Here is a 23,293-nt window from a genome sequence, read left to right on the forward strand (position 1 = left end):
TGCGGTCTGGGCGGCTGCTCTTCCCTGGAGAGGAGGAGGGTAGGCGGGAGCCAGTGATGTCCAGGCCACAGGCTCACCTCATTTAAGTGCCATGACCTGTGGGTGATTCTGCAAGCTAAGCTCGAGGTCATCCTGATTATTCATGTGGTGATCCAGAGTTAGGACATCTGTACCTGAAACCCAGGCCCGGAAGAAACAACAGGAGCCTTTATCTTGGAGGGGTGGGCACTCCTTAGCTTTATATATATTGCTGACCCACTTTGAGAATTTAATGAAAGCAGAAGTGGGTGGCACAGGATGGGATGGTTAGACAGCATCACTGACTCAAGGGACATGAATCTGAGCAGATTCCAGGACAGTGAAGGACAGGGGAACCTGGTGTGCTGCAGTCCGTGGGCTCGCAGAGTCGGACATGACTTAGAGACTGAACAACCACCATCACCCATTCTTGACGCAGAAAAACGCACCTATTTACAAACATGCAATTTTGAATAAAATTCTGGGGGGGGGGGTGCCTGGTGCCCCTCGAATATCATCTTATGATTCTAGGTTAAGCACACTTGATTTAAAAGACTGAACTGGCTTTCTTTGTGCATTAACAAGGAAAGGCTCAAAAATACATGGAACAGTACATGATCGAGCCCATAGACCTCAGGGGCCATGACGTCATAGGAGTCCTCTCAAACACCTCGACATCTTTGTTCGCACCTCACATGCAATTCTCAAGAGCTCCCAGGAAGCACCCACTGGGCGGATGTGGCGAAGCTTCAGGGGCTTATCAGGAGCAGCAGTGCTGGAGGGCAGCGGCCCCCAAACGTTTTGGCACCGCAGGCTGGTTCCGTGGAGGACAGTTTTTCCATGGACCGGTGGGGTCTGGGGATGACTCACGTACATCACATCTTTCTACCATCATTACATCGGCCCCACCTCAGGTCACCAGGCGTTCGATCCTGGAGGCTGGGGACCCCTGCGGTAGGGGATCCCAAGGACCTTCGCCCACTTGCTCAGGCCTAGTGATGCAACCACCCCCCGGCAAGAGGGTGCCTTGAGGCTCTCCTGGGCTCCAGAATCGTTCATCCTCACAGTATCTTCCCCCCTCCCCCCAACTCCCAGTTGACTTACTGTGTCCAAAACACAAATCCAAGAGTCTAGGTGTGACCCTGAACTCCTCTCCTCCCCCAGACCCTACTTCCTATTCCATCTGCAAGGCTGGTCAGGTCAGCTTCCCTGACTCCTCTCTCTGCTTCCACCTTTTGCTCCCCTTGTCCCACCCTAAGCCCACCATCTATTAGTAAGAAAGCAAAGGTCCTATTGAATTGAGTCGTTAAATATAAGTCACTCCTTTGCTTGAGATCCTCTCAGACTTCCAATAGGCAGAATAACATCCCAAGTCTGTGCCAGGGCCCACGTGATCTCCCCCAGCCTGACTCTCCCCAGGGACGGACCCCGGAGCTCTGGACGCACTGAGACCTGCCGGACTCGTTCCTGCCTCAGGGCCTTTGCGCCTCTGCAAAGGGTTACTCCCCTGGGCCCCGGGGTTCTTCCCCACACTCTCAGGGGACCTGTTCCTTCACTGGGGTTGCACTTGAGTTGTTGGTGTCTGGGGCACATCTTTTCAGAGTCTTCTCCCAACCATCTACCTTCCTTTTACTCTCTGTCCCTTTATTCCACTTTATTTTTCTCAGTACCCTGAAATTACAGTGCGTATTTCTACGTCTGCTTGCTTGTCCCCCTCCCAGCATGTAAGGAGCATGCCCACCCAGGCAGCTCCTGGGTGTTCCTGGCACCTAAGAAGATCTGGCTCACATGACACCCTCAGCAATATTCTGGTGAACGAGGTGCCTGCCAGGCCCCAACTCCTTCCTTTAAATAAAGAGCAGGGAGGCAGTGCCGTATCCAAGTTTCTAAGAGCCTGGGTTCCAGCATTCAGAGTGCAGTACTCTGATACTCGCCCTGGAAACTTTAAGGGGCAGGTGACCCTTTCTATCACAACTGCAGCGTCCTTATCAGAAAAATGAGGCTCGAGAGCACCAGTCTCGTACAACTGCTGTTAGGATTAAATGAGGTCATGAATGTCAAATGCCTGGCACTCAGTGAGGGCTCAAGAAATAATCGCTGTACTATCATCACCGGTATACCATGATTATTAGTGGTAACTGCACACTCCAGTCCTCTTGCCTGGAAAATCCCATGGACGGAGGAGCCTGGTGGGTTGCTGTCTATGGGGTCGCACAGAGTCGGACACGACTGAAGCGACTTAGCAGCAGCACATAATTTGCCAAACGAAACTCTCCCAGAAGACAAGGGACCGCCCTTCATCACAGGATCACAAACTAATGAGAGGTGGGGGTGGGGGGGACTGTGGACTCTCTTTTAAGATCTCAGAGCAGACAAGAGGAAAAAACATACCCTCCACCCTCATCCAAACATTCTTATCTAAGCCAGGAGGAGGACAGCACCTCAGGAAAAAACAGCAACCACACACAACCGATTCGATGTTCGCCCCGGGATCTGACCCGGACCCTAAGCCTGGTTCACGTGCCTGCGAGGCCAAGGAATCACTTACGCAAATCTGTTCCGTACTTAAGTCCGGGCTTGGGCACCCAGCCCTTGCTGCGGAAGTGATGGTATGCCATGTAGGTCGTCCTGAATGTGGGCTGAACTGTGGAGAAAGCGTTCCAGAGCTTCATGATCGTTAAAGGCTCCTGTGGTTGGTGGGAGAAGACCAGGCATTACTCACTATGCGTGTACCCACCGGTCACCTGGCCAGCGCATCAACAGCATCTCTACCAAATGTGAGCTGAAGATGGTGCCCACGATGAAGGGCTTTAGCTGGAAGATACAGACCCAAGATGTTCAGTGTGGCGGCCGCCAGGCACTCCCCTGAACTGCCATAAACACACACTGAGTTTCAAAGACTTCGTACGCAAAAGAGAATGCAAACTTCATATGCAAAAGAGAAGCAGTTTAAATATGTCGGGTTAAGACTATCTCAGTAGTCTTAAATATGTTCGGTTAAATAAACTATGTAAATCAATTTCAGCTGACTAAAAATAAAAAAAACCTTTTCAATGTGGCTACTAGAAAATTAAAAATTATGCATGAGGCTCTCGTGTGAGGCTCCCATCATATTTCTACTGGACAGCACAGTCACAGAGGACCTTGGCGAAGCGCCCCCAAGACAGGCCCCCTGGAGACAGGGAGCAGCCAGGTGAGGGCAGGGAGGGCAGTGGACAGGGTGCTGGGAGAGAACAGCCCAGCCAGAGGAACGGGGCTGGGCCGGGGGACCACCAAAGCCGAGGGCGCATGTTCCAGCATGTAGAGACCCTGATGGGTAGCTACAGTATGGTGGGCCACGTTCAGAAATGCAAAAAGTTAATTCTGTAAAAGCCTTAAAAGAAAAGATACTCCATTTAGTCTCCGAAACTAGGTAATTAATCCCACAGCACAAATTAATAATTCAACTGCTTGTTTGAAGGTACCGTGAGATAACATTCTCACGTATCAATTCAAAAACACCACACGAAGCACCAGGGAAGTGTGGGAAGCTTCCTGCTTCATTTCAGCCTTGAGTAAAAGGAGCCATTCTTTATTTGGTTTACGGCTCAGTCACTCAATAAGACTTGCTCAGTTTGGCTCCGCCTAAGATCTTAATACTATAAACATGAACTAAAGTTGAGACTTTTTTTCTTCTTTAAAAAAACAACAAAAAACAAAACCCCCAAAACAGTTGTTTCTACAGTGGAAACTCCGTATGGGAGTGGTCTTCAAATCCATCCCCCCACAAAACAAGCAAGAGTCTGGTAGAGAAGGCTGGACTCTGACGTGGACAGCCCGCCGCGTTTCAGAGGCTGAGGGTGCTATAGGCAGCCGGCACGTCCTGACGAGTGTTGGCGAGGGCCCAGGGGAGGATGCAGGGTGGGCTGAGAAGGGCCGCCACCTGAGAAAAGGAGTCACCCGCCAGCCACACACCCGTTCCCAAACCACGGGAATACTTGTGAAGATTTATGGGGTTAGAATCTGCTGAGTGATAAGACATGTGCTCCCAAGGACAGAATAAAATACATGTTCTCCTGGCTTCCCTGGTGGCTCAGATGGTAAAGCGTCTGCCTACAATGCGGGAGACCCAGGTTCAATTCCTGGGTCGGGAAGATCCCCTGGAAAAGGAAATGGCAACCCACTCCAGTATTCCTGCCTGGAAAATCTCATGGATGGAGGAGCCTGGTAGGCTACAGTCCATGGGGTCACAAAGAGTTAGACACGACTAAGCAACTTCACTCACTTCTCCCGTCTGATGTTCTACTTACCTTTTTCACCTTGATTTTAACTTCATATGAGTTTTTTTGAAGAGGTGTTGTATTCACAAGGTCCAAAATTCAAAAAGTACAGATGTGTGTGGTGAACTCTCACCTCCCACCGCCCCCAGCTCCTTCACTGGAAACGGGATTAATGATCTTCCAAGGGCAGCAGGCTACAGCACAATACTGTGGGCTTCGGAGCTGCCCTGGCATCAGTTCAAATGCTAATTCTAACCAGACCAGCTGCGTGACCCTGTGAGTGGCTTGTTTCCTGAGCCTCAGTTACCTCATCTGTAAAACTCTTCACGTGCGGAGGTAAGGCCCAGAAGTACCGTGTGCAAGGGACCTGACTCACAGCCTTCACTGAATCGGGTGCTAAGCACAGGCGGTTTTCGTTTCTGCTGTTAATTTTCAGTACCATTCTCACGGATTTCCTGATCATCAGATAAAGACACTGCTCTTCTCCTAGGATCTGGGAATGAAATTTAGTCTCACAGGGTCAAAGTTGGCTTTTTTTGCCTGAATAGTCCCAATTCAGGATCCAAAGACTAAACTTACAGAAAAGAAATTCAATTCCAGTTTTATCCAGTGAAAGTAGATACACTTGGAGTAAAGCAATAAGAAAAGGATTACAACATGCTTTTGACATCAGGCAATTTTAAGTGGATTGCGTGAATAAAACACCTTACCTTTTCATAGTAAATACTGAGACATCCCAGCGCATAGACCAGGAAGAAGGCCTAAAAACAGGACAAGGAGAAAATGCTCATCAGAAACTGTTCCTTGTTCTCGAAAAACTATTTCACAGATTTCTTTTTGCCTTAAATATCAATGACTGTCCTTTGCACCATCCAATTGGTCACGTACTTTTAAACATAAATGGTTCATTCAAATTTCAAGGGGTAAATAGGAATGTCACAGAATAGTTTAAAATCAGTGGAAAAAAAACCAACACTTTTATGAAATTTTCCATGTATTTTCTCTTTTAAAAAACCACACAGTTAAACTGAAAAACGACATAAAGAGCAATAACAGTAGAAACTCTTGCTCACTGGATTTTCCTCTGTAAAATAACCGGGGAAAAAAATTGTAGAAGAAAAACGAAGAAATTTGTGGAAAGTGAGCAACGCAGACTTGGGCTGACTCACAATCAAATGAGTTTCTTGGTCACTTGCTGTAAAGTGATTTCCTAACAAGTAAACCCCATCTTTCCATTAACTTCATCATATGACACCATGCTTCCCTCACATGGGGATACAAGGGGGAAACGGCAAAGTCAGGCTCAGTTGGGTAAGATCACTTGGACATGGAAATAAAAATAACCTTCTGACAAAAACAAAAGGATGCCCAGCACTGACACGGGAAACAGGCCCTGCTATTTGCTCTGTCTGTAGAAGGGGGCTAGGATTTGAGTTTACACCTGAAAGACTCAGGTGAGGCTGGTGTGCAGTAGACGGTAACTGAAACGGTGGCTCTACATGCTACTTTCTTTGTAAACCTGAGGACGGAAGATGAGGCTTATGATCAAACGACAGGTTCCCTGTCAAGGGCCCTCTGGTGCAGGTGGCAGCAGAAAGGCAGTTCCCTGCCACCCCTCAGGCTGCTGTCCTTGGTGCTGACGGCTGATCAAACGACAGTTACAGGGCCCCCCCAGCCCCCAAGCTGCTGTCCTCCCTGCCCAGTGTTCAGGACACAAGACCACAGCTGTGAAGGTGCAGGGCCTTCAAGGAGTGGCAAGGCTCTGCTAAGGAAACACCTTCCCGACCCCTCAGAAATCGCCCCAATCCACCCCATCACCACCCTCTCCTGGCCACCTGATGACATTTCTTTTTATAGCAGTGGTCCTTGAGGTGTGGCCAGTCAGAAGATCCTAGGGTCCCCAAGACCCTTGAAGGCGGGCCACAAGGTCAAAACCATTTCCTGAGATTAAGGCTCATTCTCCCCAGAGGCTCTGACACATGCAATACCACAAGAGGCTGAACGGAGCAGCGGATGTGAGAGTCCAGGGTGCTTCTCTTCAGCCTCACCTTACAGTCTTTGCAAAAATGAAAAAACCATGCTATTCTTCTCACTCGACTTGTTCTGCTTTGAAAGAATATAGCTGTTTTTCATAAAAATATTATTTCAGTGGGTTTATTATCATGTAAAATGAGTTAATAAACACATACTTAAATTTTCATTTAAATATATAATTAGGTAAACATCAACAGATATAATCCACGTAAGATGCTCCTCAGGGTCCCTCGACAGTTTTTAAGAGAAAAGTGGTTTGATAACTACTTTAGTTCTACCCAGATCCAAATCGAGAGCTGCTCTGAAGACCAGCGGGTCTACGGCCATACCACCCTGAATGCACCTGATCTTGTCTGAAGACCAGTGGCCTCCTCCTGCCTGTACTTCTCCAAAGGGCCCCGCACTCTGGCCCCACAGCCTCGTCTCTGGGGCAGCCCGAGCCACCTTCCCAACACGGGAAGACCCCCTGCTCCCAGGTGCCTGGCTGCATACCTGCCTTCACTGCCTCCAGCCCTGTGACTCTTCCCAGCAGGTTGCTTCACTTCTCTTCTGATGCACTGAGCTCGCTTCTGCCTTGGCCTTTGCAACTGCTGCTCCCACAGCTGGAATCAAAGGTCACTCCACAGATAGGTCTTCCCTGATCACCCTGTTTAAGTAATCCCCATTCTGATCGACTTATTATAGATGGGGAGGATCTTGTTCCAGTGGGGTTGGCATTCTTTAGAATTAAGTCATCAGTGTTGAAGGGGCTTGCATAACTTAATCAAGTTACAAGCCATGCTGTGCAGGGCCACCCAAGACGGACGGGTCACAGTGGAGAGTTCTGACAAAATGCAGTCCACTGGAGAAGGGAATGGCAAACCACTCTAGTATTCTTGCTGCGAGAACCCCATGAACATGAACAGTATGAAAAAGCAAAAAGATATAACACTGGAAAATGAGCCTCCCAGGTTGGAAGGCATCCAATATGCTACTGGGGAAGAGTGGAGGGCAATTGCTAATAGCTCCGGAAGGAACAAGGAGGCTGAGCCAAAGTGGGTACGTTGCTTAGCTGTGGATGTGTTTGGTGGTGAAAGTAAAGTCCAATGCTGTAAAAAACAATTTGCATAAGAACCTGGAATGTTAGGCCTGTAAATCAAGGTAAATTGGACCTGGTCAAGCAGGAGATGGTAAGAGTGAACATCAACATCTTAGGAATCAGTGAACTAAAATGGACAGGAACGGGCAAATTTAATTCAGAAGACCATTCTACTGTGGGCAAGAATCCACTAGAAGAAATGGAGGAGCTCTTCGTTAACCAAAGAGTCTGAAATGCAGTACTTGGGTGCAATTTCAAAAACGACAGTATGATCTTGGTTCATTTCTAAGGCAGACCATTCATCATTACACTATATATTCAAGTCTATGCCCCAAGCACTAATGCTGAAGAAGCTGCAGTTGAGTGGTTCTATGAAGACCTACAAGACCTTCTAGAACTAACACCAAAAAAAAGATGTCCTTTTCTTCGTGGGGAATTGGAATGCGAAAGCAGGAAATCAAGAGATACCTGGAATAATAGGCAAGTTTGGCCTTGGAGTACAACATGAAGCAGAGCAAAGGCTAAAAGAGCTTTGCCAAGAGAACGCACTGGTCATAGCAAACACCTTCTTCCAACAACACAAGAGACGACTCTACACACGGACATCACCAGATGGTCAACACCGAAATCAAACTGATTACATTCTTCACAGCCAAAGATGGAGAAGCTCTGTACAGTCAGTGAAAACAAGACTGGAAGCAGACTGGGGCTCAGATCATCAGCTCCTTATCCCAAAATTCAGGCTTAAATTGAAGAAAGTAGGGAAAACCACTAGGCCATTCAGGTATGATCTAAATCAAATCCCTTATGGTTATACAGTGGAGGCGATGAATAGATTCAAGGGATTAGATCTTGTAGACAGAGTGCCTGAAGAACTATAGACAGAGGTTCACAACACTGCAGGAGGCAGTGACCAAAACCATCCCAAAGAAAAAGAAATGCAAGAAGGCGAAGTGGTTGTCTGAGGGGGCTGTACAAATAGCTGAGGGAAGAAGAGAAGCAAAAAGCAAAGGAGAAAGGGAAAGATATTCCCAAGTGAATGTAGAGTTCCAAAGAATAGCAAGGAGAGATAAAAAGGCCCTCTTTAATGAACAATGCAAAGAAATAGAGAAAAACAATAGAATTGGAAAGACTGGAGATCTCTTCAAGAAAATTGGAGATACCAAGGGAACATTTCATACAAAGATGGGCTTGATAAAGGAGAGAAATGATAAGGATTTAACAGAGGCAGAAGAGATTAAGAAGTGATGGCAAGAATACACAGAAGACTATACAAAAAAGGTCTTAATAACCTGGATAACCACAATGGTGTGGTCACTCACCTGAAGCCAGATATCCTGGAGTGTGAAGTCAAGTGGGCTTTAGGAAGCATAACTGCAAACAAAGCTACTGGAGGTGATGGAATTCCAGCTGAGCTACTTCAAATCCTAAAAGATGATGCTGTGAAAGTGCTGCACTCCATATGCCAGCAAATTTGGAAAACTCAGCAGTGGCCATAGGACTGAAAGAGGTCAGTTTTCATTCCAATCTCAAAGGAGGGCACTGTCAAAGGATGTTCAAACTACCGGATAATTGTGCTCATTTCACGTGCTAGTAAGGTTATGCTCAAAACCCTTCAAGCCAGGCTTCAGCAGTATGTGAACCCAGAACTTACAGATGTACAAGCTGGGATTAGAAAAGGCAGAAGAACCAGGGATCAAATTGCCAACATCCACTGAATCACAGAGAAAGGAAGGGAATTCTAGGAAAACATCTGCTTCATGGACTGTGTGAAAGTCTTTGACTGTGTGGATCACAACAAACTGTGGAAAATTGTTAAAGAGATGGTAATACCAGACCACCTTATCTGCCTCCCAAGAAACCTGTAGGCAGGTCAAGAAGCAATGGTTAGAAACAGACATGGAACAACAGACTGATTCCAAATTGGGAAAAAAGTATGGCAAGGCTGTCTACTGTCACTCTGCTTATTTAACTTATATGCAGAGTACATTATGAGAAATGCTGGACTGTGTGAATCACAAGCTGGAATCAAGATAACTGGGAGAAATATCAATAACCTCAGATATACAGATGATACCATCTAATGGCAGAAAGTAAAGAGGAACTAAAGAGCCTCTTGATGAGAGTGAAAGAGGAGAGTGAAAAAGCTGGCTTAAAACAACATTCAAGAAACTAATAAGATCACGCCATCAGGTCCCATCACTTCATGCAAGCAGAAGGGGGAAAAAGTGGAAAGAGTGACAGATTTCATTTTCTTGGGCTCCAAAATCACTGTGAATGGTGACTGTGGCCATGAAATCAAAGACGCTTGCTCTTTGGAAGGAAAGCTATGACAAATCCAGACAGTGTATTAAAAAGCAAAGACATCACTTTGCCAACAAAGGTCTGTATAGTCAAAGCAATGGTCTTTCCAGTAGTCATGCTGGACCATAAAGGTTGAGCACCAAGGAACTGATGCTTTCCAACTGTGGTGCTAGAGAAGACCCTTGAGAGTCCCTTGGACTGCAAGGGGATCAAACCGATCAATCCTAAAGGAAATCAACCCTGAGTAGTGTTTGGAGGGACTGATGCTGAAGCGCCAGCACTTTGGCCACCTGCTGTGAAGAGCCGACTCATTGGAAAAGACCCTGATGCTGGGAAAGACTGAAGGCAGCAGGAGAAGGGGGCAGCAGAGGATGAGATGGTTAAGACAGTGTAACAGACTCAATGGATATAAATGTGAGCAAACTCCAGGAGATAGTAAAGGACAGGGAAGCCTGGCAGTTGCAGTCCACAGGTCTCAAAGAACTGGACACAACTAGGCGGGTGAAGAACAACAAGTCCAGGGAGGTCTGTGGGGAATGTCGACTTTGTTCCTTGAAATGCCACAGTAAGCCTTTACTTTGGGAGTACTAATAATGATGGATAATAGCTTTCCCTGGTAGCTCAGTCGGTAAAGAATCCACTTGCAGTGCAGGAGACCTGGGTTCAATCCCTGGGTCAGGAAGATCTCCTGGAGAAGGAAAAGGCAACCCAGTCCAGTATTCTTGCCTGGAGAATTCCAGGGAGAGAGGAGTCTGACGGGCTACAGTCCACCAGGTTGCAAGAGTCAGACACGACTTAGCAACTAAACCAACCAATATAATGGATGGATAAGCCTAATGATGGTTTTAACGCCATATCACTAGATCTGGTCAGGGCCTAAAGCGTTATTAAGGTGAAAAACAGCTCTCCAAGACAGATGTCTATGCCAGCTTAGCGCTACCATTCTCACAACCTAAGAGCCGCTTTGAATCACCACAGCAGGGCTGCCCATGTTCCTCGTGGGCATTTATGGAAACACGGAAAACTGCACGGTGGTGCTGATAAACAGGGGTGATGCATCCAAGGAAATCGGCCAAAACGGAGCTGGGAAGTGGGGCTGGGCTTAACTGGCAGCAGCCTGGAGACTTCTGCCAACATGTCTCTGGAATTTCTTGGGGACCAAGCAGCTTGCAGGAATGAGAACCCCTTCGTCTCCTGTCACTCCAGCATTTCTTCAGCAGGTGTTTGGGAAGCGAGAGCAAGACAGTCAGTGAGAAGCATCAGCGGGTCACCGGGCTGGAGCAGAGGTGGAGCCCCCGGTTCCTGACACGCATCTCGTCCCTTCAGGCTCCACCGGTTTCTGGGCTAATCCCAGACCTTGTACACGTCCATTGATAAACTGTTACCGAGCACATCACAGACGTCAGGCACCGGGTAGGAGGGCGTGGCACAGGTGCAGCCCACTGCCCACGCTGTGCCCATCACGCCGGACCGCAGTCCCGTCTGTGAGAGGACTTGAGCCACATTCTGCTTCTCTCTGGACTGTTAATACTCAGCCCAGGGCCTGGACACAGAAAGCACCCGGTGAATAATTTTGCTCGACATGAAGTGCAAAGGAAAGGGTTCCAACCAGCCAGTAACGAGCTTGCACAAGTGAGAGTGATGATGCCGACGACAGCAACAGCGGGCACCACACTCCCCGGGCACCGCGACACAACACACGCTTCGCTGGGGCCATCACACGCACGATTTATTTCAGAACACCTTATGCACGAGGTGTTACACGACCCTCATCTCACAGTGCAGACACCCAAGGCTCAGGGAGGCCAAGCAACTAGACACTGGTGTTCCCAGCACTACCCAACAGAGTGGCCACGTGTGCCTGCTGAGCGTCTGAAACGTGGCGGGCACAACTGAGGACAGGGGTTTTAATTTTGCTCAATTTTAACTAGTTTATCTAGTCACACGTGGCTGGTGACCACTGTACTCAGCAGCGGACTCAGCTGTCTCGTGTGTAGAATGAGTAGACAAAGGGAATAAATCCTAATGTCCTTTCCTGCCGCGAGCTCTTCTGTGTCCCGCTGGCCGCACTGCGGAGGGAGGCACGGGCCAGCGGGAGACACCATCGCTTCTCTGTGAGCACATCTGGGGAATGACCAGCGTGGATGAGCTCAATGAGCGTGGCTTGAGACCCACAGAGACGCCCAGAGCTGAGCCAGATGCTGCGGGAGCCATCCAGGCAGGCAGGGGCTCCCCCAGAGAAGGGCACAGCCACAGACACGAGACGGAGGAGGGGCGCCGTCTTCAAATCCGGGTGCAGTACAGACAGAAACGAAAAAGGAGGTCCTCGAGGCTGTGTGAACACAGGACAGAGGAACCCCAGAGGGAAAACAGGAGGCAGGTTTAGAAACCCGCCTGCACCCACTTTTGAGGCTTCCATAAAGGGGACACGTTAGTAATTCTGCAGAAGGAAACACTTAGAATCCATCCATTCACATAATCAGCTGTCATGACATGACCCGGAGCATACATCACAGTTTACAAAAAGCTGGTGAAGCTCCAGGAATATGCTAAAAACCACTGCACAGGGGATTCCCTGGCGGCTCAGTGGTAAAGAATCTGCCTGCCAATGCAGGAGACAATGGGTTCAACCCCTGGTCCAGGAAGATCCCACATGCCTCGGGGCAACTAAGCTTGTGTGCCCCAGCTACTGAGCCCACGGTCTGCAGCCCGAATGCTCTAGAGCCCACGCTCCACGACAAAAAGAAGCTTCTGCAGAGAGAAGCCTGCACACCACAACTAGAGTGGTCCCTGCTCACCTCAGCTAGAGAAAAGCCCGTGCAGCAGCAAAGACCCAGCACAGCCAAATAAACAAATATACAATCACGTATATGCGTGTGTGTGTGTATATATACACACATATATACGGGCTTCCCTGGTGGCTCAGACAGTTAAGGATCCGCCTGCAATGCGGAAGACCTGGGCTCGATCTCTGGGTCGGGAAGATCCCCTGGAGGAGGGCATGGCAACCCACTCTAGTATTCTTGCCTGGAGAATCCCATGGACAGAGGAGCCTGGTGGGCTGCAGTTCATGGGGTCTCAAAGAGTCGGACACGACTGAGTGACTAAACACAGCACACACACACACACACACACACACACACATATATATATAAAACCAGTGCACACTTTAAATGAGAGAATGGTATGTATGTGCTCTGTGTCTCAATAAACTTGTAATTTTTTTATGCTTAGTCGCTCAGTTGTGTCCGACTCTTTGCGCCCCCAGGCTCATCTCTCCATGGGGACTCTCCAGGCAAGAATACTGGAGTGGGCTGCCGTGCCCTCCTCCAGGGGATCATCCCAACCCAGTTCTCCCACTTTGCAGGTGGATTCTTTACCACTTGGGGCACCATGTTTCTACAGTAGCTGGTAAAAAAAAAAAAAGAGTAAAACGGTATTTGGACAATCTGAAACCCTGATGTCAAAACACGAGTCACGTGACCCCCTGAAACCTCTGTGGGATGATACCAGGCAGGACCCACAAATGGACCTCCTAGAGTGGATAAAGCGAAGGCCGAGGAGTGAAATGCAGACAGGCCGATGATGGACGCTGCCTGTGGTGGTCTCGGTACTAAGTGCAGGCAGAAAGGCACTGAGGAGGGCTTGTCTACACTGTCGCCCAGGCCTGAGGCCCACGCTGAGAAACACCACGCTGGCAACATTACCTCTTCTAGGCTGAGCTGCAGATACTCAAAGATCCTGAATGGATTTCTTCTACATACCAGTCTCTTCTGTGGCAACACCTGAAGAGGAAAATAAGATACATGTAGGACAAACATAAGCCCTACATGTTATACTGAGGAGGCTGCATTTTAAAATGAACATACTTCTTCTAAGTTTCCCAGATCCACACTTGCTGGATTCTGTTAAAAATGAAATTTTCTATTATTTATGTAGAAAAAGAAGTTTTTTGTTTTTCTTTTATAGCTGACCCTTGAACAACATGGGTGCTGGGGCGCCGACCTTCCAGGCAGCTGAAAATCTGCATGTAACTCATGGTTGGCCCTGCAGGTCCTCGCTTCCTGCGTGTCTGTGAATTCAGCCAACCTCGGGTCGTGGAGTGCAGCACTTATTACGGAAAGAAACACTCTTCTAAAGGGACCCATGTTCCCACCCATGTTCCAAGGTCAGTATTGGCATCTTGACTTATTTCTTTTTATCCTCCATGGAGGATCGTTTCGTGGGTCAATTTTATGTGTTGCTTTTTTTTTTCGCCTGACTGCACACCTCACAAGCACATGCCTAGATTCTTAATGAGACTCCATTCTAAAGGCAAGATAACATTTCTTCATGTGGGTGTTTCACGTACTATCTAATTATGAGACTGCTTCTCACTTGCAGCTTCCATGGGTAATTCTGGGGCAACTGTTGAGTATGTCCCTTAACCAAGGGGCTCCAGCTCTGCGCCCCACCTCCTCCTGTGACGGCTCCCGCACACCTGAGCCCGTGCCCACGGCTACCCTCAAGACCTGCTGATCACCTCTGCGTTTTTCTGCCCGACGGGACAGGATGTTACCTGACGTGCGTTATTTCCTATGCATAAAGCCAGGTTATTCACAGACTCTGAGGTTTTAGTTCAAACGGCCCTCCTGACTGCTGAGCCCGCAGGGCCGCTGGGGCCTGCGGACGGCCTGCAGGGTGTGTCCTGCACTGGCGCGCCCGGGCCCCAGGCGCTGGACACCGGCCCACTGCCAGGGCCCAGGGAGGGCCGTCCCTGCTGGCCAGCATCTCTGGGCCAGGAACAGACGACTCTCAGGAAGTGATCTCTTCTCTTCTACTTACATCCCCTGCTGGGACCTCTTCACTCTCGCTCCCAGCACACGCAGCTTCCTCCACCAGCACATGCTCAGGCCCTCTCTCCCCGGCTGGGACCAGACCGGCTCTCTGGCTGCTGTCCCCAGGCTGACCACCAGATGGCAGCAGGAGAGCGTCCCAGTGGCCGTGGGGCAGAGGCACGGGTACCTCGGCCACATGTTCACCTGAGCCGTCTGGGGTTCGGGGCTCAGGCCTGGGGCCCTCCTGCGGGCTGTTTGATCGCTCGCTGGAATCCTCCAGATCACACGACTTGCCCTCGACCCCATTCACGGCAGAGAGTTTCTGTCTGTCTGCTCTGCCTTCTGATTTGGAAACCACCTCGGAGTTGGGCTCATCGCCCAAAGGGACCTCTTCCGTCGTTTTCAGACGAGGATGCTCAAGGGGCTTCGTGTAGCTCTCGAGGACGCTGCGCACTGTGCTCTCGTCCCGGCCTTGTCTTCGCAGGAGCTCTGCGGCCCACTCCACGTTACGCTGATACCTGCAAAGGGGGAAGTCTGTTAGCAACAACACTTCAATGTCGGTATTAAAGAGACAGCAGACAATAAAAAAAAAAAAAAAGGAAAAAAAAAAAGACAGCCGAACGTGTGAAAACGGTGGGAAGGCAGTACGCCAAAAAGTCTATAGTTCTTCTTAATGATGGACTATAGGTAAAGTATTTCTCTACACTTCTCTGCATTTTCTAACTGCTCTGTGATAACTATTGTGTTATTTATTTTTATTACAGAGTTTCATTTAATTTGCTTAATTTGAACAAAAAAATGACCCCAGCTTAACAAAGTGTGAAAAATTTATGTGATTTAAACCTGATGGACTAAGGACTTCCCTGGTGGTCCAGTGGCCAAGACTCCATGCTCCCAGTGCAGGGGACCCAGGCTCAATCCCTGGTCAGGGAACCAGATCCCCTGTGCTGCAAAGATCCCACATGCACCAACGAAGATCGGAGATCCAGTGTGCCACAACTGAGACCCAGCACAGCCAAATAAACAAACAGAAAAAAAAAAAACAAAAACTGGTGGACAAAATGATCTAGGTAAACATAAAGAGAAAAACGGTCGTCCTTTGTCAGGGTTTGCTTTGTATTATTTTCCATTTTGGATATCATGACGTTTTCAGACATGTGTCCCAGTCACAGAAAAAGGTCTTTGCTTAGTGTTGGAAAGCAAGATGAGAATTTTAATGAACATGTTTCACAGGACCTACTAATGTCTACACCACACATGGAAAGGAACAGTTACAGTTATATACACCCCAGCGTCTTAAAATAAAAAGACCCCTCCTCCACAATTTTCAAAATGTATTTTAATGAGACGATACACTACATTTCTTAAACTTGAAGGCAAGCCCTGAACACTTCCCAACTTAGAAACGGCCACAGGTTCTGTTTAGTGAAGCAGGGCCAACGGCAGACAAGGCTGCGGGGGTGTGTCGTGTGGTACAAGACGGCACACGCGTGGACTCAGATGGGCTCTGTTCACCTCCACCTACAGCGATCCGTCTGGAAAGCATTTGGAGAAGCCACATGGCTCGTGGCAAGACAGCTGTCACCTTTCCCCTCACCTTGGGCATCCTGCCTGGGTGCAGGTGACGGGATGCGTCGTGGTTTGTAAACTGCTGATGACACAGGGTGAAGCAAGGAAGCGAGCTGGCTTCCGCCGCGGCCGCCTCACCCTGACGCATCACAAGCATCTCCGAGCTGTCCACGCCCTGTTTGTCCTGCACGGGGATGAGCCTGCTGTCCCGTGTGTACTGAAACGGTATCACAGATGTGAAGACTAATACCCGGTGAGGCCGCTCTACAGGTCACACGTGCAGGACCAGAGTCCTGGTGTCTCGTGTTCAGCCCCACCTCGCTCCGCCACTACTGGGTGGCTGAGCCAATGACGTAACTGCTCCGTGCCTCAGTTTCCCCCCATAAGACAGAGGCAACAGTACAGTGACCTTGTAAGGATCACGTTATGTGCTGCTGTTTCTAATCGGGGTAAAACGCCGCTGCCCAGAGGGCAGCAGTGGGTCTCTTCTCCTGCATGAAAGGCATAGCACAGCCTTTTCACAAGAGCGATCTGAAAGCATCTGTGCTTTTCACGCCACCTGTGATGCCTTCTAAAACCTTTGTGGGTCTATGCATCTCCTGTGTCTGAACAAAAATGTGTATTTGTGTCATGCTATTTTCCTGGGGAAGGGATCCACGACTTTTCAGCAGATTCCCTGAGTGAAAACACGTGAAAGAACCACTGTATTAAAGATTCAGTGGCTCCCCCTTTGGGCAGATGGTGGAACTGAGAGAGACAAAGAGGAAGGAAGAGAGCGAAAGAGACAGTGTGCACACAGGCCCCTGCTCTGCCCTCGGCAGCAGAGTGGTCGAGGCAGACGCGGGTCCACGCCCTCACTGTGAGCACGAGGTTCTCGCACCAGCTATGAGCCCGCCGCCCCCCCACCCCCAGGCTCAGGGACACCGGTGCCCGCCCCAGGGAGCTGTGAGCACGGCTTAAAGGGGACCAGACACGGGAAGGGCTCGGCGCACGGGCAGTGACTGTGGGGTCTTGGGGGCAGACCTGAAGAGTAAAATCATCTTGACTCCAGACACAGTATGTTTCACAAAAGGACGCTTTAACAGATGGAAGCGAAGGCCTCAGTGGGCACTCCCTGGGAGGGGAGTGGGAGTGGGCTCCTCCCCGTGACTCTGGGCGATACCAGTCGGCATCCAGCTCCTTTCTCTGCTGTCCTGCCACTGACGGCATCACACCCGAGTCCCTGCCTCTAACGACCTCATGTTGGCTCGTGGACAGCGGCTGCTGAAGCGCGTGCAGGAAAGCCTCTGAGGCAGACCGGTGATCGACCCTCAGCAGAGGACACAGAAGAGAAGGTGTCCTCCCGCTGGTGGGTAATGCCTTTACAAAGTCCTGCTGTGATCAGCTCCAAACACCGCTGGAGAAGCAGCAGGAAGAGAAGAGGAGGAGCTGGGAAGCATTTAAGGGCAGAGCGGCAGCTCTGATCAGAAGCCAGACTGAGGCTGGTGACTCCTCCGACCCATCCCGGGGCCTCCCGACCCCTCAATGGGGCCACCTGAACACACCTCAGCTTGGCAGGCACTCCTGCCCTCGGACACATGTCTTCTGTCTGCAGAGAACACCCTGCTGCACCTCTTACTGAAGGTTGACTTATTATTGGAAATTCTCAGCAGAACAGTTTTCCGTCTTCTTAGGTCTAAGCGCTGACCCTGAACAAGTTAACGAACCTCTTCCTGTTCTGTGTCCTCACCTTCCAAGACAGACAACAGGACTGACCTCCGAGGGGCAGTGAGCGGACGAAAGCAGCTAACCCATAACGCTGCCATGAGCGCAGTGCATGGCGCATGGGAGACGCTCCAGAAACGCTGGCACGTACACGTTCACAGTCATCCCCCATCCCAGGCTCCGGAGCTGCCCCGCCTGGTTCAAGTCCTCCTGGGCAGCTCTCGGGAGGCTCCCCACGCAGGGAACGCAAACAATACACCCACCTCAAAGGTTTCCCGAGAAGATGAACTGGGATGATACGGGTGGGTGGCTGGACCAGGAATGGCGCCGCTATGACAACGGCAACGATGCGGACAGTGAGGGCCACAGCCCGTCACCATACTCATCACGGAAGAGTCAACTGCCTGCTCTTCTCCCACAAGAGTACAGTGCCCAGACCACACGGCCCCAAGGAGAGGACCCAGGGCTCTCCTCCGCTCACATCTCCCGTGCCTGGCCAGCGCCTGCCCCACGTCATTCTGCCCACGGCCAACGTGCGCCAAGACTTACTTCTTTGATGTGATTACCGGCAGGTCTAGCTTCATATCTGCAACAACAAGGAAGTAGCTGTTAATTTATGGACTGACAGCCTAGAAAAGACAGAGAGAATTGCAAGGCCTGCAAAAATCTCACATCCAGGAAGTTGATTAATCCTGTCCAAGCAGCCGCAGCGAACACGTGCTGTATAAACCACCGCTCTCTGCTGCCCATAGCCCCTGCAGGTGCCGCTGACCCGTCAGGGCTCAGACATGACCTAGGAACCCTTCTCAACACTCCAGCTCAGTGGCTGCGGCACGGAGGGGGAGACTAGCACCTCTGGATGCTCAGGCCCTCGACTTATTTATTTTCACTTCCCAGACCAGCGATCAAACCCGTGTCCCCCTCATTGCAAGGCAGATTCTTAACCACTGAACCACCAGGGAAGCCCTAGGCCCTCGATTTCTCAATGAGAGCGCTGAGGCCCTAAAGGTGCACGCTTCATTCTGCTGGGCATCTGGCCAGAAGAGTCCTTCTGCCTAAAGCGTTGCCGAGGTCACTTCACAGTGTAGGTTTTCGTCCTCGACCTCCCTGACCCTGCCCGTGGGGAAGTCATCTCTGTTTCCTGACTCCCTGCCCAGTGCCCTAAACGCCTGGAGTCGTTGATGTTCGGCTTTAAAATCCTAGGGAAGCGAGTTCACAGACTCCTATTCTCCTTAGGAATGAGTTTTCCTGGTGTCATGACCTTCCTCTTCTGGTAATTTTACAACAAGCAACAATTTACCAACCGTTACTAACACCCTTCCACTTACCAAGCACAGGAAATACAGATGCAGTAAAGCAAATCCCCTCTCCTTGAGACACTCCAGCTGGGGAGACAGACCAGCTGAATGGCTGTTTCTAACCCCAGCTGATACATGGCAAGGAAAGCAAGTGTTGTCAAGGGACTGGCTTACTTGAACTGGAAGGGTTAGGAAAAAACACAAAGGAGAAGGAATAATTGAGTTGGGCTCTGCAGAATGAGTACGAGTTCGCCAGGCAGACCAGGGGAAAATGCAGAGGGATCTGTGCAGAGGCTGGGAGATGGCAAATGCTGTACGGCAGGTTCACACAACGGCTGGCAGCCCACGGTGGATGTGGTGTCAACAGGTACAACGGGGTAGAACGGAACAAAGGGTGGAAGGTGAGGCTGAAGCCAAAATGCTGAAGAACATCCTAAAATGGACACTTGAGATCTACTCCCTGAGGGCAGCCTACGCCCTTAACCTCTGCTTCCTTGGCCTAAATCCATTTCCTTCACATTTTGATCACCATTGGAAACTTTAGTTATACTACATAGATCAGGAAAAGCTCAAAGGTTAAGACCATCACACTATTTGAAACTTTTTAGTATTTTGCCAAGTATTAGTAACTAATGGGGCTGGGTGATGAGGACAAAGTCATGATGCTTATTTGTTCTACTTTTTTTTCCCTCCCTCTTTAAAAACTAAAACTCTATGAAAAAATTTAAAGTGTATAAAAGTAGAGAGAATAGTATAATACATTTCCATGCTCCCATCACTCAGCTTTAACTCACGGCCAGTTCAGGCTTCCCTGGTGGCTCAGTGGTAAAGAATCTGCCTGCCAATGCAGGAGAAGTGGATTTAATCTCTGGGTGGGGAAGATCCCCTGGAGGAGGAAATGGAAACCCACTCCAGTATTCTTGCCTGGAGCATTCCATGGATAGAGGAGCCTGGTGGGCTACAGACCATGGGGTCGCAAAGAGCTGGATGCGACTGAGCAACTAAACTACAAGTCATGCTCCGTCTGTCTTCTGCCCTGGCCCCCGGATGATTCGAAACACATACCTCACATCATTCCGTCTTTGGTGCTTGTGTGCTCAGCTGCTAAGTTGTATCCGACTCTCTGCGACCCCCTGGACTGTAGCCTGCCAGGGCTCCTCTGTCCATGGAATTCCCCAGGCAAGAATACCGGAGCGCATTGCCATTCCCTTCTCCAGGGGATCTTCCCGAGTGTTCACAGTAACTGGAGAGCAAGCCTGAGATGGCCTGAGGAGGATGACACACGTGGGGCCCTCCACCCCTCATCGCAGTGGAGACCATCCTGGACCAGCTGACAGCCATCCAGCCTAGCTGGATCCATCACTGGATCCATCACTGTGGCCAGCAGATCCATGACTAACCAGATATGAGCCCATCCAGGCAAGAACAGCAGACCTACCCAGAACTCACTTGGAGACTCAAATGAGCAAATGCAGCTGCTGTTGAAGACCACTGGATTTTGGGGTGGTTTGTTCCACAAGATCGTGGCAGGAGATACAAAGTGTATCCCATTAGGACTGAATCACTGTGGTTTTGGTTTTGGCCGTACCACATGGCATGTGGGATCTCTCTAAGTAAACGGGCTTATTTTTGGCCGCGCGGGGTCTTCGTTGCTGCGTGGGCCTTTCTCCTGTTGCAGAGCAAGAGCTCTAGGGCTCTCGGGCTCCAGCAGTTGAGGCACACGGGCTCAGTACTTGTGGGGGATGGGCTTAGTTATTCCGTGGCCTACGGGACCTTCCCGGACCAGGGATTGAACCCGTGTCTCCTGCATTTGCAGGCAGACTCTTCACCATTGAGCAACCAGGGGAGCCCCTATCATGTTTTAAAGTCACTCAAAATAGCTTCCCCTGTGGCTACACCACCAACGTGATATACAGATTCTTCATTTTCTCGAATTTTTTTTTTTTTAATGAATTAACTTTTTCAAATTTAACTTTCGCCTGTAGTCATGTAATACGTTTACAAGTTTCCAAAGTCAAATCTAGTCTCACTTCTCTCTCCATCCTATTCTATCCCTCCCTCACAGGCATTTAAAATTATAGTTTATCCTTCTTTACATTTTAAAACCTATTTGCAATCTCCTCCCCTTAGATGACCCGTGGCACACTGTCCTTTACCTTGCTTTCTCTGCTGAGAAATAACAGCCTAGTGAGCCCCTACTCCTATCGCAGCTCCACAGCACATCCTTCTGAGAATGGTCTATACTTTATTCTGCTGGTACCCGCATGGCTATTTGGGTTATTTCTAGTCTTTTAACATTAGGAAGAGTGTTGCAACAAACAGCCCTGGGCTCTTTCTTTTCATATTTTTGCCAGCTTATCTTTAAGATAAATTGTCAGGAGTGGAATTGCTGAGTTAAAAGCAAACGCATCTATTGGACAACTGGGTATCTTCGGGCGAAACAATGAAGCGGGACCCATATCCTACATCAAAGAAAAATTAAATCGAAACAGATGAAAGACCCAAACTTGAGAGCTGAAACTATCAACCTCTTAGAAGAAACCCTGGGGAAAATCTGCGTGAGCTTGGATTTGGCAATGGTTCCCTAAATACGACAGCAAAAGCACACGCAAGCAAAGAAAAAGGATAAATCAGACTTCATTAAAATGATAAACCCTTGTTACCATGTCACGCCCATTAAAATGGCTACTATTCAAAAAAAAACAAAATAAAGGACAGGTGGTGGGGATGTGCAAAAACTGGCAAACCTTATGCACTGCTGGTGGGAATGTAAAATGATGCAGGTGTGATGGAAACAAGTTTGTGATTCCTCAAAAAATTAGAATAATTGTTCGATCCAGCGAGTCCAGTCCTAAGTATACACAAAAGGAAAACGGGTGTCCATACGGAAACCCGTACATGAACGCTCAGACCAGCGCTACTTGTGACGGTAGAAACCACCCCGATATCCGTCTATGAATCGACAGGTAAACAACACAAAGTATATCCTACCACGGAACAGCACTCAGGATGAAGTTCTGATCATGCTACGACACGGATAAACCTTGCAAAATTTATTCCACGTGAAGGACACAAGAGCTTTTTCCCCTTACAAGAAATATTTAGAAGGGGCGAAATCAAGGGCACAGAAAGCATGTGAAGGTTACCAGGGGTTCGGCGGGGAGAGGGGAAGGAGGGGGGTAAGTGCATGCGTCATTTTTTGGGACATCCAATTCCCCGTGTAACGGCCATACCACCTGCAGCCCCACCAGGATCACGTGAGTGTTTCTCAGGGCTTACCAACAGGGCACGCTGTGAAACTTTAGGATTTCTGTCATTCTGATTGCTGAAATGGTATCTCAGTGCAGTTTTAATTTCTATTTTTTTCTTGCAATATAATGTTTTAAAAAAATCCTTTCTAATTATGTTTTAACCTGCTGGTATTGGTTACATACTTACCATGAGCCTCCCCTTAGAAAAATACACCAAGATGAAAGATTTATAAAGTAAAGAGGAACAGCTATTGAGAACTACAAACATTAGTACATTTTACAAATACATCAATGTCATGGTTACTGTTGCAAATTCCACACCTAAAAATAAAATATAAAATTCGCCTCCCATATGGGTGAGCAGACACTTAATGACTAGAACCTTCCACATGCCCAGGACACTGTGAGGCAATGCTTAATGACAGAAAAGTCTGAATAACACTTCTGTTAATTTCAGAAATTAGATGAAACACATTTTCACCAATTGTTAAGAGCCCTTTCACCATGATTAGAATTATTTTAGCTGATACTTTTAGCAGTAAGATTGCCAGTGGCATGTTACTTCTCCTTTGGAATTTTATTGTATAATCTTGTGTGAGACCTAAAAATGAAGAAAAAAGATAATTTGCCAAAAGAACGCAACGTTGTACCAGTCTTACCTTTCCATTTAGCAACCAGCTTAGGATCTGAGATTGTGAAGTTTGGTCGGCTTCTGGACAGGATGCCTTTTCCAAAATAACCCTTCCGGGAAGAGAAGAAAGAGAGTTAGCTCATGTTGAGTTATTCATTTTTTAGCTGAAGGAGAACTATCTGAGTTAACAAGAGAGTCATCGCATTGTTCACAGCTTGACATCTTCCCTTTGATTACGTAATGATTACTCTGAAGACCGATCATAGCATTTTTTTTTCCCTCCGATTGCGTGAAGGGAGCTGGGAAGTTTCCTGTGCACCTCATTTGTCT

General features: G+C 48.8%; 1 protein-coding gene across 17 annotated transcripts in view; it reads right to left on the minus strand.

The window, feature by feature from the left end:
* Positions 1 to 23,293, minus strand: part of PPARG (peroxisome proliferator activated receptor gamma) — a 218,285-nt gene that overhangs the window by 13,368 nt on the left and 181,624 nt on the right. For 15 of the 17 annotated variants that reach the window (XM_044933433.2, XM_044933436.2, XM_044933439.2 and 12 more), the window contains 6 exons: positions 22,992 to 23,073; positions 18,333 to 18,369; positions 14,518 to 15,028; positions 13,401 to 13,478; positions 4,988 to 5,038; positions 2,567 to 2,705 (listed from right to left, as the gene is read on the minus strand). In XM_044933433.2, coding sequence (XP_044789368.1) covers positions 2,567 to 2,705; positions 4,988 to 5,038; positions 13,401 to 13,478; positions 14,518 to 15,028; positions 18,333 to 18,369; positions 22,992 to 23,073 — 898 coding nt within the window. Of the gene's footprint in view, positions 1 to 2,566; positions 2,706 to 4,987; positions 5,039 to 13,400; positions 13,479 to 14,517; positions 15,029 to 18,332; positions 18,370 to 22,991; positions 23,074 to 23,293 lie in introns of those variants that run through there. The other 2 variants (XM_044933434.2, XM_044933443.2) reach the window with 2 other exon arrangements.

This window comes from Bubalus bubalis, chromosome 21 (genome assembly GCF_019923935.1).
Source record: "Bubalus bubalis isolate 160015118507 breed Murrah chromosome 21, NDDB_SH_1, whole genome shotgun sequence".
NCBI classification, from domain to species: Eukaryota; Metazoa; Chordata; class Mammalia; order Artiodactyla; family Bovidae; genus Bubalus; species Bubalus bubalis.